Here is a 21029-nt window from a genome sequence, read left to right as displayed (position 1 = left end):
GAAAATCCTGAAAAGTTAATGGTTTCAGAATTATGACTAATGATAATCTGACAATCATTATCTTATGACTTTCAATAATTATGTCAAACAAAGGGATCCGACATAAATCTACATGATTTTTAGAGTTAAATATATGAAAGTGTAAGTAATTGATAATATAAACGATTAATAGGTTTGCAGTTGCAATGTATGTAACGGACATTTCAAAATATCTAGCCACCAAAGTACTGTCAGCAAAAAAAGTCATTAGACTACTTTTTATACCTAAGTGTTAAAGAGTGTGTTAGTTAGTATTGTAAATAGTAAATGATGTCTCTATATACGAAGAACAACTAGACTGTGACATATTCTTTAGAACGCGAACTGTAGTAGAGTTAGACTAATAAAAGTCTGCAGAATCGACAGCACACGCAGTGCAAGTGTTATTTAACGTCATAATTTCATAGAAGTTTGACGTTTAAAATAACACCTGCACTGCGTGTGCTGTCAAAATCTCTGCAGAATTTTCTTGGTCTGACTCTATTCAGGATGAAACATTTCAGGATGGCGAATACTTTTGGAGCATTGTTTCATCCGATGCTAACTGTACCAAACTCCACGGAACCCATTAAACAACAGGATCAGCTTCCCGGGGATTTGTTATGACCGCACTAATTGTCCACATCCCGCGCCCGAGGTTCCTTCCTCATTAGCCGCGTGACGTCAGTGTGGATGCGACCTAATCAGTTGCTGCTTAAAAGAAACAGGTCTTAAGTTAACGTGAATGGGTGAGTTGGGTGGCCATTTTGGATTGTAAGGATGGCTCTAGTTAGCCATCAGTGTTACCGAATGGTAAATAGACTGGCTGCCGTATTCAAACTTCAAGATATTCACAAGAGACGACACGTACTAGATTCATTCTAGATACGTTATAGTTTAGATATCAACTAGTTCTCTTTTGCATCGCAATTCGGGCAACCAATGTCACTTTTACGTTAGATAGAGTAAGATATCTTTTAGATGTGAATTGGATCTCTAAGTCATATCCTGTGGAAATCGTTCAAGAGTATCTCCAGAATCGCGCAAATGTCAAATTTGACAGGTTAGATCTTAAACATATCGTTATCGTATCTTGGTGATGTCTAAAAGATATCTAATAGATGTCTATTTCGAAATCCGAATCGGGCCCTGCATTAGAGGAAGGATATTGAATACTCTAAAGAAAACAGTGGTAGTTAGTTAAAATTGTAGAGGTTAAAAAGTATTCCATCGGTGTGAAGCAAAGTGCAATGCGAGTATAGGAGTCAAATCAATTTCAAAGTCGATGGTATTTCTTAAGGTAGGCCAATGGGATTTTAAGGTAAGGCATTGACACCATAACCGCCTTAACCAATTTTATATGCTGTATCTAATCTACTGAAGATAACTCCAACTGAAAGTTCTCACTTCAACAGAGGCTCACTCCGCGATTTCGTTGGTTTGCTACAGGTAGCTAATAAGTGGGGTCCCTTTGTTTCCCATAAAGTTTTAAGTCATAATGTATTGTTTGTCATATAATCGTTAGTCATAAAACTGAAACCGTTAACTTATCAGGATTTTCCTAAGGTTATTCTATAGATAGGTTAGGTTAGGTTAGGTTTGTTTTATGGCACTCCTGAAAAGTTACGCGTTTCTGAGAAAAACCAATTATGACTAACGAAAATTCGGACAAACAATACATTATGACTTAAAACTATTTGGCAAACAATAGAGACCCAGCTATAAGTCCATCCGTCCGACCCCAATTTTGGGGTTTGCCATAAGCCGCGCGTGGCGCTGTCGCCACCTAGCGGCCATATCTGTGCTGCTCGTGACAGACGCGTTTTGTTAGAGAGTGAGTCTTCTGTACCTAGTACTATTATTTATTCTGTGGTTTCGTTCAATATCGCCATGATTCGGGTGGCATAGTGGTTATGGCGTATATTCGTAATTTAGGTACTTTCTATTAATACGAGTACATCTTGATAAGTTACTTTCACGCTAGCGTTTATGTCAGTGCCAAACTTGTGGTAGCCACACAGCACTGCAAGCAAGAGGTCACTTTCTTTCGTATATGACCCCTATTTTAAGTTTACATAGAATAGAACCAAAATTGTAATATTAACTGTAAAGTCAGCTATATTCTGGTCAATAATGAAGCCAATGGAGGCAGATTCTCGTAAGGTACCGTTTCAAAGGATATTGAATATTGCGTGCTAAGACTGAGCGGCTCATGTTACGAGAAATTTGCCAAAGACTAATAAAGGATGACACATGGTAGACCGGGCCGGGACCGGGCCGGAGCACAGTATTCCGATCCCTTCTACCACACTCGCACTACAATTATGGATTAAACATTCTTGATCCATCGCGAAGCATATTGAAATCAACCATAACAACACTAACTGTACTTAACTTATAAAGTCCTAAAACTGTTATTTGGTAAGTACGAAAATACTAAATGCAGTGCAAATGTACATAGGGGCTGTTCATAAATTACGTCATCTATTTTTGACCCCCCCCCCCATCCCTCAAATCATCTAAAAATCATGCTTCGGATGACTCTGTTTCCTCCTACGTCATGCTACCATCATCCGATGTCCAGACCCCCCCCCCCCTCCTCCCATTTGAAACGACGTAATTTATGAATAGCCCCATACTCGTACTTATGAACGTATATTACTCGAAAGAAATTATAGGTACTCGCTTATTTACAAGAAACAAGTTACAAGAAACTGAAGATACACAGGGTCTGATGATGGAGCTGGAAGGTGGCCACGGGTACCAGTCTATCATGTAACTAAACCACTTCGTGTTTGGGCTCGTTTGATTCGTCTCAACAAGATCTTTGACACTGAAGATACACAGGGTCTGATGATGGAGCTGGAAGGTGGCCACGGGTACCAGTCTATCATGTAACTAAACAATTTCGTGTTTGGGCTCGTTTAATTCGTCTCAACAAGATCTTTGACACAAGACAGTACTCAGGGTCTGATGATGGAGCTGGAAGGTGGTCACCATTACCAATCAACCATACAACTAAACCACATCGTGTTTAGGCTCGTTTTATTTATCTCAACAAGATCTTTGACACTAGGTGATACTCAGAGTCTGATGATGGAGCTGGAAGTTGGTTACCGGTACCAATCAACCATGCAACTAAACCACTTCATGTTTAAGCTCGTTTGACTAGTCTCAACAAGATCTTTGACACTAGGTGATACTCAGAGTCTGATGATGGAGCCGGAAGGTGGTCACCGGTACCAATCAACCATGCAACTAAACCACTTCATGTTTAGGCTCGTTTGATTAGTCTCAACAAGATCTTTGACACTAGGTGATACTCAGAGTCTGATGATGGAGCTGGAAGGTGGTCACCGGTACCAATCAACCATGCAACTAAACCACTTCGTGTTTAGGCTCGTTTGATTCGTCTCAACAAGATGTTTGACACTAGGTGATAAACCAAACACGAAGCCCAAACACGAAGTGGTTCAGTTATGTGATAGACTGATACCCGTCGCCACCTTCGAGCTCCATCATCAGACCCTGAGTAGTATCTTGTGTCAAAGATCTTGTTGCGACGAATCAAACGAGCCCAAACACGAAGTGGTTCAGTTACATGGTAGACTGGTACCCGTGGCCACAGTCCAGCTCCATCATCAGACCCTGAGTACTAACTTGTGTCCAAGGTCTTGTTGAGACGAATCAAACGAGCCCAAACATGAAGTGGTTCAGTTACATGATAGCAGTGTTGGTAAAAAATCAATTCGAATTGACGATTGAGAATTGACCGATCAATTCGAATTGACGATTGACGAAACTAATTCTAAATCTACTGATTGAAGATTGACGATTACTAATCGTTAATTCAAATTGATCGGTCAATCCTCAATTCGGATTGACGATTACTTTGTATGTACCTACCTAATGTCCTTTTTATTTAGGCCATTTTTGTGAAACTGACCAAATGCGTTCAAAAGCGGTGTCTGAGTTTACCAAAGGTTCCGAAACATGTTTCCGACGGCTATATGAAGGATGTCCTTTTTGGAACATTTTCGGGACTTTCCTTAAAATTAACCGATAGCGTTCAAAATCGATATCTGAGGTGCCCAAAGGTTTCGAAACTTGTTTCCGAGGGAAATATTGAGAGATGTCCTTTTTTGAGACATTTCTAGAAATTACCCGATTGCGTTTAAAATCGATATCTGAGGTAAACAGACGTTTCTAAACATTTTTTCAACTGCAATATTGAAAGGTGTCCTGTTTTGGGACATTTTAGTGACATTCTTTAAAAGTGACTGATTGCATTCAAAATCGATATCTGAGGTGCAAAATATGGTTTCAACGGCAATATTTAGATTCTACTCTTTAGCCGCGTACTTACTTTACTACCTGCATTACACCACCCTGCTGAAAAAAGGTCATTTCTCGGTATTGCCGTCAGAAACATGTCTCGAAACCTTTGGGCACCTCAGATATTGATTTTGAACGCAATCGGTTAATTGGAAGAAATGTCCCATAAATGTCCAGAAAAAAAAAGGAAACTCCGTCTGTATTGCCGTCGGAAACATGTTACGGAACCTTTGGAAATCTCAGATATCGTTTTAAAGTGCCAACGATCAATTTAAAAAAATGTCCCGAAATGGAAGGGACATCCTTCAATACTGACGCGCGAAACATTTTTCGGGACCTATGGTCGACATCGATTACGAATATGAACGTAATTGGCCAATTTCGAAAAATGTCCCTAAAAGGGACATCAGTCAATACTGACATCAGGAACATGTTTTCGAACCTCTGGGAACCTCAGATATCGACTTTAAGTCCAGTAAGTAAGTGCTTAAAAAGGACACCTTTGAAAACTAATCTTAGGGAAGGGAAAGGGACCCTAGGTTAATCTAGATTGAGAATTGATTTAATCCGAATTGAGGATTGATGCGTTAATTCCAATTGATTCAATCGGATTGACGCGTCAATCAGAATTACATCAATTCGAATTGATCAATTCGGATTGATCAATTCGGATTGACGCGTCAATTCGATTGATCAATCCGGATTGATTTAGTTCAGATTGATGCCAACACTGCATGATAGACAGGTACCCGTCGCCACCTTCGAGCTCCATCATCAGATCCTGAGTACTATCTTGTGTCAAAGATCTTGTCGAGATGAATAAAACGTGCCTAAACACGAAGTGGTTCAGTTACATGATAGACTGGTACCCGTGGCCACCTTTCAGCTCCATAATCAAACCTTGTGTATCTTCAGTGTCAAAGATCTTGTTGAGACTAATCAAACGAGCCCAAACACGAAGTGGTTTAGTTGCATGGTTGATTGGTACCGGTGACCACCTTCCGGCTCCATCATCAGACCCTGAGTACTATCTTGTGTCAAAGATCTTGTTGAGACGAATAAAACGAGCCTAAACACTAAGTGGTTTCGTTGCACGGTTGATTGGTACCGGTGACCACCTTCCGGCTCCATCATGAGACCCTGAGTACTATCTTGTGTCAAAGATCTTGTTGAGACGAATAAAACGAGCCTAAACACGAAGTGGTTTAGTTGCATGGTTGATTGGTACTGGTGACCACCTTCCGGCTCCATCATCAGACCCTGAGTACTATCTTAAGTCAAAGATCTTGTTGAGTCGAATCAAACAAGCCCAAACACGAAGTGGTTTAGTTGCATGGTTTATTGGTACCGGTGACCACCTTCCGGCTCCATCATCAGACCCTGAGTACTATTTTGTGTCAAAGATCTTGTTAAGACGAATAAAACGAGCCTAAACACGAAGTGGTTTAGTTGCATGGTTGATTGGTACCGGTGACCACCTTCCGGCTCCATCATCAGACCCTGAGTACTATCTTGTGTCAAAGATCTTGTTGAGACGAATCAAACGAGCCCAAACACGAAGTGGTTTAGTTGCATGGTTGATTGGTACCGGTGACCACCTTCCGGCTCCATCATCAGACCCTGAGTACTATCTTGTGTCAAAGATCTTGTTGAGCCGAATCAAACGAGCCCAAACACGAAGTGGTTTAGTTGCATGGTTGATTGGTACCGGTGACCACCTTCCGGCTCCATCATCAGACCCTGAGTACTATTTTGTGTCAAAGATCTTGTTAAGACGAATAAAACGAGCCTAAACACGAAGTGGTTTAGTTGCATAGTTGATTGGTACCGGTGACCACCTTCCGGCTCCATCATCAGACCCTGAGTACTATCTTGTGTCAAAGATCTTGTTGAGACGAATCAAACGAGCCCAAACACGAAGTGGTTTAGTTGCATGGTTGATTGGAACCGGTGACCACCTTCCGGCTCCATCATCAGACCCTGAGTACTATCTTGTGTCAAAGATCTTGTTGAGACGAATAAAACGAGCCTAAACACGAAATGGTTTAGTTGCATGGTTGACTGGTACTGGTGGCCAACTTCCGGCTCCATCATCAGACCCTGAGTACTATCTTAAGTCAAAGATCTTGTTGAGCCGAATCAAACGTGCCCAAACACGAAGTGGTTTAGTTGCATGGTTGATTGGTACCAGTGACCACCTTCCGGCTCCATCATCAGACCCTGAGTACTATCTTGTGTCAAAGATCTTGTTGAGATGAATAAAACGAGCCTAAACACAAAGTGGTTTAGTTGCATGGTTGATTGGTACCGGTGACCACCTTCCGGCTCCATCATCAGACCCTGAGTACTATCTTGAGTCAAATAAATACATATAGAATGTCAGGTCGTTTCAAATATTTTTAATCCTGTCCGGTAGTTTATTAAACTGTACCATTATAAATTATAATACTATAAAAACAGTGCTAGGATCAAAGTCTCTCGTTGCGGTTTACACGCACACAGTATAGCGTTTTACACGGCGCCCGCCGCACACAATGATAAAAAACCTCGTCGTCGCCGTTGAAAATGTGCGGAGCCGACCGACACACGTCCTGCCTGTACAAGCTCTGCCGCGGCACTGAGCTGGCGAGCGCGCGTCATCGGTAATATAGAGTAGTTTTCAAAAAATTTACAAAAAATTATAGTAGAATTTCATAAACACTAATGTATACCAACAGTATAAGCAAACGTTGCAGATTGCTTGAGTATGAAAATGACTTCGATATTAAGTAGATTTTCGTAGAAATTGACACTTGTTTCGGAGAGAAAATTGAGTTCGTTTTACTTTGATTTTCTCTTTCCCAAAGGTATGTAGGAAAAATATCGTTTGATATGCCTAAAGTACAGGGTATTAGTAATACAAAATAGCCAGGTTTAGCAGAGTAAACTTCTCAACATTTCCAAATAAGAGCTTGCCGTTCAGTGCTTCACGGGGTTTTTCGGAAACGACCATCAGAAAAAAATTCATTACTAATTTAATAAGTCCTTTTTCTAATATTTACAACGATATTTAAAAAGATAAGAAGACGCTTTTACTGGAACAAGTACTCATTGTTTCTAATAATGAGCACAAAGTCCTGAATTTCGTCGACTAGTATCATCAATTTTGCATTATTTCGACTTTTCTTGTAAGAGCGCTCTACCGGGATTAAGGAGCCGATACTCACGAACCTGAGACATCTTGCTTTTCAGGCAGGGTTTGCCTATACTGACTCTAGGCTAGGAGGCCGATATATCTTCGTAGACAAACCATGGTGATTCTGGTTAGTCTAAATAATTGAACATAAAGTATTTCAGCGCAATCACCAATGCTATTTTTATAGCTGGCCATTAAAAAAATTAAACAAGGCCAATTTACATAATTATGCGCGGAATTAAAAAAGCAAAACATGATTTAACTGCTTTTACGTCAATGTTTTACTGTCCGAAAACAATTCGAAATATCTGCTAAGTGACAGTTAAAATAAGACTGTCAAAAATTACCGCTTTGCTTCGGCTATGGAATTAGCTCCTTGCTGAGGTTTTATCAAGGGGCTACAGGATAGCGTTCTTCAAAAAAAGACTGTAGTCTCTTCTTCGTGGTCTTGACCTCATGTCTGAGGGACGTGACTCCTATGGGTTATTCTTTCTACGACTGCTCTCCAGGCCTCTCGATTTTCAGCCAGCTGCATCGTTGCCTAGAGCGAAGTCTGGGTAATATTTTGGACCACATCTGACCATCTACTGGGCGCACGCCCTCAACTCCTTCGTCCGTCGACACTCCCGGTAATAATGGGCCTTTCTAGCGTGTCCGTGCCGCGTCTGACTGTGTGGAAAAAAGACTGTACAGAGTTTTAAAAGGATCGGCTGGAGCTGCAGGCATCTATAAGCTACGGCGATCGCTTATTATCAGGCGAGGTGTATGCTTTTATGCCACCGACGTAGTATAAAAATATCGCTTACACTTTTGTCTTGCGCCTAAACAAGAACTCTGAGGCATACGGAAACTTAAATTCAAAATCTTTGAGATTCAAATCGGCACAAATTGAGTGAAGAGGAGAGCTGCTCTAAAGGATTTCAGAGCGGAATACTGCATTCGGTTTCAAATTATGGCACTGTAGATGTAGAGTACGTATATTTAGTTATATTCTGTAGGTAAAGCTATTATTTATTTATAATACCGGGTGTGGCCTGTAATACGAGCAAAAATTTGGTATACCTTAGTCTCTACTTCTCATACTGACCAACATTTGTTCAGCGACTTTTAAAAATAACTTGTGTTTTAATTTTTAACTTTTGTTATTTTTAAGGCATGACAAATGACAACGTCAATCAGAATCACAATGATAATGGCTTTATGGCGTACATTGAAGATAATATATTTTGTATGAAAAATGGAACGTCTAAAGTCTTCGTAATTTTTAAAAGTAGTTGAACAAAAGTGTCACCGTTTGAGGAGTATAATCTATGTTTCAATTATTTGCTCGTGATACAAGTATCAGGTCATCCTATAGTTCGTTTTTTAGCATTAGAAAGAACTTGCAAGAAGGTAAGCGATCTTGACAAGCCTTTTAATTGAAAAACGCTTTTTAAAAATCAAAAACTATTACTTACAAAAGCAGAAGAATCAACATGATCGTATTAGATTCATAATACATATTTGCCGCAACTTATTTTTAAAATGTATTTTTAAATTAAAAGACACATCAAGATTGTTTACCTTATTTCTAATGCTAAAAAAAACGAACTATAGTTAAGTATCGGTGGGCGGATAGTGGAGGTAAATCTCCGTGAGTTCATACAGTGAAAGCTGGCATGAATTCATGCAGGACTGGGTAGAAAATGGCATGCTCCTTGTATTGGAGGCCAAGACTCATTTTGGGTCATAGCGCCAATCAAAGTATAAGTAGGTAGTAATAATATAGTATCTGTAAAAAACTAGCCAAGTCTCGATGGAGCTGCTTGTTTATCTCTAAAAAATAATGAAATCTAGACAAAGTCGTGCCAAGTCTAAGGTTCCTTACTGCGATTTCTTTATTATTATAGTTAATGTTGTGTGACTTGGCCGTTGAAGGGTACACAAGGGTACAAAACCAGGTGCTCCATGACACCATTGCACCAATCTGTCGCCAGAACCGCTACCCATTGACGATGGAAAATTGCCACTTGGAAAACGTTGATTCAATAACCAGTCAATTGTAGGCTTGATAAAGCTGCGTATTTCAATAATACTTATGAATAGGCGAGCCTGAAACAAACACTTCTTTTTGGTGCAATGGCAGATTGGTGCAATGGTGTCATGGAGCACCTGGTTTTGTACCCTTGTGTACCCTTCAACGGCCAAGTCACACAACATTAACTATAATAATAAAGAAATCGCAGTAAGGAACCTTAGACTTGGCACGACTTTGTCTAGATTTCATTATTTTTTAGAGATAAACAAGCAGCTCCATCGAGACTTGGCTAGTTTTTTACAGAATGTTTTTGGTGGGATTTCACTTCTTTTTGTAGAAACGTGGGCATATTGATTTATTTTATTAGATTTTCTTATTTAACACATTTTTTTTCTTTTTAGGAGTCGTTTTTTTATTATTACAAATCTTTCTTTTCTTTTTTTCCGGTTCTGATTCTTGTACAGTAGCAACAGTTTTTCGTATTGCCCATTCATTTAATCTAATAATTAAATAATAATCAGTAATCCGTCACTAATCATCATATAATGACTTGGCAATCGCACATAATGCTTTACTCGTGCCGTACTCGTAAATATGTGTAATGCTCAAACTGCAATTAGCGCTAGCGTTATGTTCAATTAGAATTATTTTTAATAGGTGACGATGATCCTTTTGTCATAATGCAGCCGTGCGATGGCCAAGTCATTATACGTATTACAAATTAAAGATATCTTATTGATACGGTTTTAACACCCCTGGCACTGATTAAAATAACCGACTTGGTTTCACATTACATCTCAAAACTTTTTTGTAGTAAAAGCGTTGCGAGACTTGCACCTTTTTACATGTAATGTGTTTGATGGGATCTCATCTCTTTTTGTAGGCAGTCCTTCTTTTCGGGTACTCATACCCATACTATGTATACACATATCAAACCTAAACATATCTTATTTTTAGATATAGTTTAATTTTTCTAGGTTAGTTATTTAATTATGTTTTTAGAAGTATGTATATTAAGTTCGAATGCACTAAAAAATACTTTTATTTTAATTACATCAACATATCTTCATTCATACTCACATCGTACATCGTAGTGTACCTTTACTTTACTTTACCTACTATTTGTAGGAACTGCAATAGTAACTTTGTAATATCATATATTTATATGGGATTACAAACTTACTTATGCAGTTCTTAGATCTTTAAAACGTGACTGATATTGCAATATTTTTAGGTTTTCCCTTTATGTGGCCATTAAACCCTAACTCTGTACCAAATTTCAGCTCTTTGAGTTTATGGGAAGTACTAGTTCTATTCTGATGATCATGAGTGAGTTTCATAAATGCGAAACTTTGCTTTCGCTTAACTTTGGAACTAAATGACCTACAGACTTGAAATTTTGGATTTTAAGTATGTGATTATAGCTTACTGGATGACCAAAATTTCTGCGTTCTGGTCCTATCCAGAGGTTCTCAAATAGGGGCCTGAAAATGCGACGAAATGGTTCCAGTAAAGGATGGTACGGCAGTGTTTGCTTCGCGCTCGACTTGGCGGGGGCACTGCCGTGCCCCCCGATCAATAATATATTAAATAAGCGTTCCGTGAACAAAGTTTTGCCAGAAAACTGAATATTCAGCTTACCCCTCGCAACCCCCCAAATTTCCCCCTAAAATATAAAATAACTGTTCCAAATTTTAGGTATCTACGTCAAACGGTCTCTGAGATAAACGCATTTGCAAGACCGAAGTGATCCCAAAATAGTCAAAATACTAAAGAAATCGTAATGACCTTCAAGAAAAACACGTGTAAGTAAACGAATAAATTCTAAACTTGCTCATATTATTTTAACAACTGTTCATAAACATAAGCAAAACCTAAATATTTATGGCAATAAAATATACTTACGTCAGATATGTTTTTTAAATGGAATTTAGGTAGGTAATTAAAGACTTGAAGATAACACAAAACTGTAAAAAAGAAATATGCCAAAAATGTTAAGCTGATAGAAAAACTAGTATATAAGACGAACGCATTTGTTTATTCTTCACTAACTACTTGTTAACCATGTATTGTTTGAACGTTTTAGCGTTGTTCTTATTTTTCAGCTCAACACTGGGCTCATACCCACAGTATGACCTAGATAAAGCTGACGAATTATTCGCTGATTTTATAAAAAAATACGAAAGAAAATACGAAAATGTCGAAGAGTTCCACATGCGTTTTGAAATATTTAAGAGAAACTTGATAAAAATTAACGAATGGAACGCAAACAGTCAGTATGAAAAGAGTGGGTTTAAAATCACTCAATTTGCGGATCGTGAAAATGTTCCATCATGTTTGGATGTGTCCAAAATGAACAATACTACGCCATTAACAGAGGTGAAAAGGGAATTTATTGTCAATGCGCCAGACGAGCTTGATTACTCTACGCAAGGTCTGGTCACTGAAGTGAAAGCTCAAGGAGATTGTGGAGACTGCTTCATTTTTGCCGCAGTAGGTAAGTAGTAAATACAATGTAACATGTTACAGCCGGTATTGGGATTAAGTAGCCAACAATGAATCCCAAAAAGGTAGATACTTCAATTCATAAAATAGAGAGAAAGTCTCCCTTTTAGCTTGGACAAAAATGCTTTCCTAAAATCCAGCTATTCTCCTACTAACTTGCATCCACAAGTTTCATCCGATCCTCGTAAAAGTTTACTGTCATTACGATACACCCCCCGATCCTTCATAAGGGCCTAGCCAAGCCATTTTTTGCAGCATCTGTCATCAATTTAATCAATCAATCATTTATTTCTTTCTTTGGTATACGGTATCTCATGGTACATTTCTTCATTTCGTTTGGCGTTTGTCGATGTACGATTGTCAATTGTCATTAGGCTATGCCCGCTGCGCTGAGATGATGATGAGCTTATTATTATTTACCTCCATAATAGTAATTGGCCACTCTTAACAAGGCAGACAGAAACAAAAAAATAGGAGTCTTACTGTTAAGAGTGGCCGATTATTATGGAGGGGTTAGCTAAATCTATAGAAGTCACTCTACAAATTAATTTTATGGTTTAAACTCACGTGTTTTTATTTAGTCACTTGCCCGACATGTTTCGGAGAGCCTAGGTCTTCAAATATATGCATTGGGTAAATATAAAAGACGAATAGCTCAGCATATTAACTCAGGATATTTTGATCCTGATGTACTCTTAAAGAAATCTCGGGAAATGCTAAAATCTTTTAGGCACAATTATAGCAATTTGGGTAAGTACCTAAGTATGTTAGGGATCCGTGTCCGTGCTGTAGGGCGACAAACGAAACTCTGGTTTTGAGCCTCTGCCGTCCATCATGTTTGGATGTGTCCAAAATGAACAATACTACGCCATTAACAGAGGTGAAAAGGGAATTTATTGTCAATGCGCCAGACGAGCTTGATTACTCTACGCAAGGTCTGGTCACTGAAGTGAAAGCTCAAGGAGATTGTGGAGACTGCTTCATTTTTGCCGCAGTAGGTAAGTAGTAAATACAATGTAACATGTTACAGCCGGTATTGGGATTAAGTAGCCAACAATGAATCCCAAAAAGGTAGATACTTCAATTCATAAAATAGAGAGAAAGTCTCCCTTTTAGCTTGGACAAAAATGCTTTCCTAAAATCCAGCTATTCTCCTACTAACTTGCATCCACAAGTTTCATCCGATCCTCGTAAAAGTTTACTGTCATTACGATACACCCCCCGATCCTTCATAAGGGCCTAGCCAAGCCATTTTTTGCAGCATCTGTCATCAATTTAATCAATCAATCATTTATTTCTTTCTTTGGTATACGGTATCTCATGGTACATTTCTTCATTTCGTTTGGCGTTTGTCGATGTACGATTGTCAATTGTCATTAGGCTATGCCCGCTGCGCTGAGATGATGATGAGCTTATTATTATTTACCTCCATAATAGTAATTGGCCACTCTTAACAAGGCAGACAGAAACAAAAAAATAGGAGTCTTACTGTTAAGAGTGGCCGATTATTATGGAGGGGTTAGCTAAATCTATAGAAGTCACTCTACAAATTAATTTTATGGTTTAAACTCACGTGTTTTTATTTAGTCACTTGCCCGACATGTTTCGGAGAGCCTAGGTCTTCAAATATATGCATTGGGTAAATATAAAAGACGAATAGCTCAGCATATTAACTCAGGATATTTTGATCCTGATGTACTCTTAAAGAAATCTCGGGAAATGCTAAAATCTTTTAGGCACAATTATAGCAATTTGGGTAAGTACCTAAGTATGTTAGGGATCCGTGTCCGTGCTGTAGGGCGACAAACGAAACTCTGGTTTTGAGCCTCTGCCGTCCATCATGTTTGGATGTGTCCAAAATGAACAATACTACGCCATTAACAGAGGTGAAAAGGGAATTTATTGTCAATGCGCCAGACGAGCTTGATTACTCTACGCAAGGTCTGGTCACTGAAGTGAAAGCTCAAGGAGATTGTGGAGACTGCTTCATTTTTGCCGCAGTAGGTAAGTAGTAAATACAATGTAACATGTTACAGCCGGTATTGGGATTAAGTAGCCAACAATGAATCCCAAAAAGGTAGATACTTCAATTCATAAAATAGAGAGAAAGTCTCCCTTTTAGCTTGGACAAAAATGCTTTCCTAAAATCCAGCTATTCTCCTACTAACTTGCATCCACAAGTTTCATCCGATCCTCGTAAAAGTTTACTGTCATTACGATACACCCCCCGATCCTTCATAAGGGCCTAGCCAAGCCATTTTTTGCAGCATCTGTCATCAATTTAATCAATCAATCATTTATTTCTTTCTTTGGTATACGGTATCTCATGGTACATTTCTTCATTTCGTTTGGCGTTTGTCGATGTACGATTGTCAATTGTCATTAGGCTATGCCCGCTGCGCTGAGATGATGATGAGCTTATTATTATTTACCTCCATAATAGTAATTGGCCACTCTTAACAAGGCAGACAGAAACAAAAAAATAGGAGTCTTACTGTTAAGAGTGGCCGATTATTATGGAGGGGTTAGCTAAATCTATAGAAGTCACTCTACAAATTAATTTTATGGTTTAAACTCACGTGTTTTTATTTAGTCACTTGCCCGACATGTTTCGGAGAGCCTAGGTCTTCAAATATATGCATTGGGTAAACGTGTCGCGCGTGTGTATAAGTGACTAAACACACGTGAGTATAAACCGTTAAATTAGTTTAGGTAATGTAAGTATGTCTCACGACAGTTTAAATTCGATTAGTCACCCTACTTGTAGCGATTTTTTGTATTATCATCTATAAATCAAGCATTTGCATTTAAATATTATCTGGTGAAATGGAACTGCTGATGAAGACCAGAATGGAACACCTCTTCGACAAGTATTTTTACATCTTTGGACTTGGACTTACTGTAATTGTTAGAAAATGGTCATAATTAACTTTAACAGCATTTCAAATTGTTCTCTGATGTCGTTTTTATCTGTTAAAAATTTACTTCACCCTGTTGTGAAAGATCACGTCTTTAGGCAATCTATTAAAGGCGCTCAAATAACAGCTCTAAAGTGTCTTTCTTTTCTTGTGCTCTAGATACACATTTCAAGTTAAGTATATGTAATTTTTTATGTTTTTTACAGCAAACATTGAAAGCGTGCACGCCACACAAAACCCTGGCAATTTAGTGTCACTGTCAGAACAGCAAATTTTAGATTGCTTTGATAAAGGAAGTTGTTCTGGAGGCCTTCCACTTGAAGTCTTAAAGTAAGTTTTGAACATTACGCGTCGGATGCAACTTCCAATTTCAATATATCTGTATATTTATTTAAAAAACCGGGCAAGTGCGATTCGGACTCGCGCACGAAGGGTTCCGTACCATAATGCAAAAAAAAAGCAAAAAAAACGGTCACCTATCCAAGTACTGACCACTCCCGACGTTGCTTAACTTTGGTCAAAAATCACGTTTGTTGTATGGGAGCCCCATTTAAATCTTTATTTTATTCTGTTTTTAGTATTTGTTGTTATAGTGGCAACAGAATTACATCATCTGTGAAAATTTCAACTGTCTAGCTATCACGGTTCGTGAGATACAGCCTAGTGACAGACGGACAGACGGACGGACGGACAGCGAAGTCTTAGTAATAGGGTCATGTTTTACCCTTTGGGTACGGAACCCTAAAAACTAAGTTTTTTTGTAATTGGTTTCTCTAAGCAATATTTTTTGCAATTAGCTTCCTAAATATTTACGATGGAACTACCCTAAAAACCACACGGCCCGTTTTTCCAAAGGCAGCATTTAATTTTATTATAGCTGGGGAGCCGACAATGCTAAATGGGTCGTTACTCGAGCATAGTAAAGACCGATTGGAATCGAAAGATTATTAGATAAAAGGAAGCAAAAAACTTATATTAAAGTTTTCTTTTCCAGCGAGCAGGAAAGAGTCTAATTTTTTTTTTATTTCTTTGATCTAGGATTAAAAAAATTGTTAAGTACATTGTGGATTTTGTCGTTAAGTCCAAGTTAAAGCTTTAATTTTCCTATAAGGAACTTAATCTGATAATTATGTGAACTTACACATTTCCTTAAATAATCTGACGGTTTCAATGTGAAAATCGGGTGTCAAAATTGTGATGTTCGTATGCCTCACCAACTCGCGACTGTTTAAATTAAGTATGTAGGTACGTAAAAAGGCTAACTATTTTATTTTTCTATATTTATTTAGTTATGTAGCTAGCAGTAAAGGTTGCGAGGGCGAGGGAGATTATCCATATGAAGCAGTAAAAAAGTCCTGCCGCTTCGACGCTTCTAAAGTTAAAGTCAAAGTAAACGCTCCAAGAACTTTTAATACAAACGATGATGAGTCATTAAAAGCTGCACTTGTCCAGAATGGCGCCCCACTTGCAGTTGGTGAGTTCAGTGGAATGTTTAATATATGTATACTCATATACCGATACCTGTAGGTTTCGACACCAGAGTTGATGTCTTGTACACAAAAACATGTTGTAATGATAGTGGAAATAAATTACTGTTTTTTTTTTCAACCAATAGCAAGTTCAACAGCCAACTACAACATTGAACAATAAAAATTTTCGAGGTATTTAGCTTAAATATCGTACATTTCAATCACATTAAATCATTCGTTCATCTATTTACTACTTTTTTGCAAAGTAAATGTAGTTGTCTGTGTGTGTGTGTGTGGTTGGTCTGTGGAGTGTAATTATTTATCTCAATTCTCCTGTCGAAACCTTTAATGTCTTCGATAAACAGGGCACTGGTATATTTGTTTATTGAATACAGATTTTCAATAAGTTTTTTATATTTAATAATTTGTATCTATCTATCTTCTTCTATATCTATCTATACATATAATAAAGCTGAAGACGGTCGAAAGTCTGTACATGGAAGATATTTGAAAAAAAGTTGGCTGGGGATACTTAGAATCGATAACAGAACACGTTCCAAAAGTTTTTAGAATTTTTGTCTGTTTGTCTGTTTATCTGTTTATCTGTTTGTCTGTTTATTTGAACGCGCATCACGTGAAAACGGCTGAACGGATATTGATGAAAACTTTACTAATCTGTCGAGAAAATACCCGGCCAGGTTTTAGGCTATAAAAATTCAACCCCTAAAAGGGGGGGTAGCCAAAACACTCGATTGACTTAAGTTTGCCCCTGAATCTTATGGCGCTACTTAGGAAGGAGGGGCAAACTTTTTTCAAATATGTGCTACCACTATAGAGTACCCTGGTAAACTAACAGATTGCGCTGAATTTAATACGTGTTGACATGAATAAGCCACCGAGGAAGGATTATGCCAAATTAACTCTAAGTTTAGAAGAGAGAGTACGTATATCAACAAATTTAATTGAATAATTATGTTGATTTAATAATACAACAAAATTAAACGAGTAGCGCTTTCGAGTGAAGCCAAAGAGCGAGCAGTAGAAGAGACGTGATTAATCCACTCTTTTGCAGTTCGGCGTTAGGTCTTATGCGAGGCCTTCTACCTTACGGCAAAGTTGATCTTCTGCTCTAATTACACTTGGGCGTGGATCCAAATCCAAGCTTTCCTCCTTCGCAGCTGGGCCTTCTGCCTTGCTCACACTTCGCCAATTCAATTCACTTGGTCAATTCCAAGCTCTGCTTTCTTGCATCTTTTCACCTCTCTTGCATCAAACAACCTCACTGAGACCCTTAAATATCGAGCCCTATGCGAAGCTAGACTAATAAAAAACTGTCCCATCCCTTCTCTGTATGAAATCCTGGATTCGCGCCTGGTTGGGACTAAAAGGAAAATGTACAACTGTCTATCAAATTGTGTTTTTTATATGGAAAATTTTTCGAGTACCTAATGCTGCAGCACTGTCAATTTTTGTGATAAAATTATGTGACAGATTTCCATACTAAAAGTAAAAATCTACAACTGTCTATCAAATTGCGTTTTTTATATAGAAAAATTTTCTCGCTCGCTTCGCTCGCGTTTTCAATTATATTCTCAAATATGGCGACTGCAGCAGCATTAGGTACTCTGTTGCAACGTTACTGGTCGTTTGCGGAGTCAAACGATTTGGGACTCGCATTTTATACGCATTTACATGCCTTCCCGGAAAAAATCGAATCGTTCGCAAAAGTCTCGCAACGCATTGAGGTTACAAACGGCACGCGGTCTTCCTCAGGAGTCTGAAGAAGACCACAGTGAGTGGCGCTCGCGCTCTAGCCAGGCAGGCCGCTTCACTTTCGCTCGCGCGCGTATACCTTACTGTATCGTCCGATATAAGTACACTCTGTCGTTAAAATGACGTGTAAAATTTTAATAAGGGCGAAAAAAACTATTGAGTGTAGTTTTATTTAGTGGTATCTAAGTGGAAAATATTTTATCTGGACTACAGTCCTCTAGCATATTCATCTGTCAACTTTACTTCAAGTTCCGCCTCCAGGGGAGAGGGATTAGAAATTAGCAGCTTACTGACACAGACCGAATTCCACGCGGGCGGAGCCGCGGGCACAGCTAGTATGTATATAATACTATACCTACAATAAAGATACGAACGTATTAGCACATATTATAATATATATTTATGTGTGAGTTTGCGCCGAACATATTCCATCATACCTTTATGTTCTTATACAGTGTTTTCTTGTTTTCTGTATAAGACATTTCTTTTCCAATCTATACTCGCTTCCTGCCACAATGTCACATTTGGATTTATATTTTTACAAGCTATTTTATGCACATTACATTGAAACTCTTTTCTAATTGTAGTACCTAGTCAGGAAGACTTGCAGAAGACTTTCTTCTCCAAGCGTTGAAAGTTGTTTTTAATTGTATGATGATTGATGATTTGTTAAAAGTCAATTTCACCAAATTTTAAAACCTCAGTACTCCCTCAATCTGAATACAAATACAAAAATATTGAATAAAAATAGGTCGCAATGAGATATGATATAATATGGATTATCTACTATCTAGTTAAAAAAAAATCCGGAAAATTTGGCAGACTGCCAGTAGACGCTGTACAAAAACATATTGGTACGAGTAAATATGTATTGCTAAACTTCATACAGAACCTAACGTTATATTGTTTGTATTTTTATTATGTACTTAGTTAAGTTTGATATCCACAAATTATAAAAAAAGTCCTGCTTGTAAATTCACATTAATTTAAAAGACTTACCATATGAGAATCCAAGATACATTTTATCCAAGTCCACTGCAAAGCTGCAAAGTTGGTCCACTAATAAGCTGTCTGCCAAACAATGCCAACCGGACTGCCAAATGATGCTTAATCTATTTCAAGCCTTTGTTTATGCAAACGAGTAGTTGTGATGTTTAATTCTTTATCAATAACCATTTGACGTAATCCAAAAAGGTGTTGGATTCAAAGTGACGAAGCCAATTTTGGCGCCAAATTATGACTGTTTTTGTACAAAACTGATCGCGTGGAGTGTCGGGTGGCGATTTTTAAATGAGATTGTAGGTTATCGTTACATACACGTTTCGTTTCGTTTTCTTTTAACTTTAATATGTTTAATGCCTAAATATTGGTCTATTTTAGGTCTAGAAGCAACCCTCTCATTGAAAACATGGCATGGCCCGGACGTATTCACTCCAGCTGATTGCACGGGACAACCAAATCACGCAGTACTGCTCGTAGGATATGGCAAAGGTATAATACTTATCCTAATCTCCATTATGGTAAACCGTATAATGGCCGTGGCATCAATAATGTTTAATTACTAAATACCTACAGTTTTTAATTACTGGCAACATCAACATTTTACCATAAACATAGAGCTCTTTAGTTTTAAGTTTCGTAAATTTCGGTCTGATTTAAAAGAAATGACGCCATACTGTTCACGATTGAAGGAAAAAAACTTAGGTTTAATTTAATTATGTGGAAACCATCTGACGTAACTTTCATAAAACATGTCGAAAATATAAAAGACGAATAGCTCAGCATATTAACTCAGGATATTTTGATCCTGATGTACTCTTAAAGAAATCTCGGGAAATGCTAAAATCTTTTAGGCACAATTATAGCAATTTGGGTAAGTACCTAAGTATGTTAGGGATCCGTGTCCGTGCTGTAGGGCGACAAACGAAACTCTGGTTTTGAGCCTCTGCCGTCCGTTTCTTACCTTGTTTATTAACGGGCAGTATCTCAAGAACCGCTGGAATTTGAATGATCAACGGAACTCCTTGATAAATCCATGTATCTATCTAGCCCGATCTTGGGTTCATTGTAAATGTTATGACATGCAGTTTTGTCGTGTGAAGTTGAGTCGGTTCTTATTCAAACTATTATGTCATCATCATCATCATCTCAGCCATAAGACGTCCACTGCTGAACATAGGCCTCCGCCTTTTTTGGGGGGTGAATGCCATAACCGCCACGCTTGGCAGGCGGGTTGGCGATCGCAGTCGAGTACACCGAATTTGAGGGATGCTGCTGCCCGTCCACCGGTGGTCTTGGACGTGGTTTAAGGACATACCCGGGTCCTGGAGATAGTTTAAGGACATACCCGGGTCCACTATTACGTAGTATGTATTTATTACAGATGCAAAAGGCGTAAGTTACTGGAAATTCAAAAACTCCTGGGGTACAGACCACGGTGAGAATGGCTATTTCAGATTTAATATGAAGAACGATTGCAACTTCGGTCGAGGCCAAGTGTGGACTGCCACGTAGATTTTACTGCTTTAGCAGTTTGCCGTGAACTAGAGAACCAAGAAAAGTCTGCAACAATTTTGATAGCACTCGCAGTGCAAATGTTATTTAAAACACCAAACTTCTATGACATTATGACGTATAAATAAATCGCAATGCAAGTGTTGCGTGTGCTATCAAAATTGTTGCAGACTTTTCTTGGTCTAACTCTATTAATATGTTCAATAATATATAATATTGATTGTTTGGAATTGTTTTTTGAAAATTTTATAAATTTTTTGGTTTAGTAAGCATGTTTTTTCAAATTTAAAACAAATATTTGGCCA

General features: G+C 38.2%; 1 protein-coding gene across 1 annotated transcript; it reads left to right on the top strand.

Annotated features, from left to right (window-relative positions):
* Positions 1-11599: 11599 nt before the first annotated feature.
* Positions 11600-20724, top strand: LOC134663400 (uncharacterized). Its single transcript, XM_063519765.1, has 5 exons — positions 11600-12042; positions 15175-15298; positions 16258-16442; positions 19591-19701; positions 20594-20724. Exons 1-5 carry the CDS (start codon positions 11610-11612, stop codon positions 20722-20724), a joined length of 984 nt encoding a protein of 327 aa, XP_063375835.1. The 5' UTR covers positions 11600-11609.
* The last annotated feature ends 305 nt before the right edge of the window (positions 20725-21029 follow it).

This window comes from Cydia fagiglandana, chromosome 4 (assembly GCF_963556715.1).
Source record: "Cydia fagiglandana chromosome 4, ilCydFagi1.1, whole genome shotgun sequence".
NCBI lineage: Eukaryota > Metazoa > Arthropoda > Insecta > Lepidoptera > Tortricidae > Cydia > Cydia fagiglandana.
The sequence above is the reverse complement of the archived record's forward strand: the minus strand, read 5'-3'. Positions and strand labels throughout refer to the sequence as shown.

Excerpts from the sequence above, each read along its gene's own strand:
- LOC134663400 (XM_063519765.1), top strand. The coding sequence starts at position 11,610 with ATGTATTGTTTGAACGTTTTAGCGTTGTTCTTATTTTTCAGCTCAACA. Across the intron at positions 12,043-15,174 it reads CTTCATTTTTGCCGCAGTAG|CAAACATTGAAAGCGTGCAC; the intron begins GTAAGTAGTAAA and ends TGTTTTTTACAG. Across the intron at positions 19,702-20,593 it reads GCTCGTAGGATATGGCAAAG|ATGCAAAAGGCGTAAGTTAC; the intron begins GTATAATACTTA and ends TATTTATTACAG.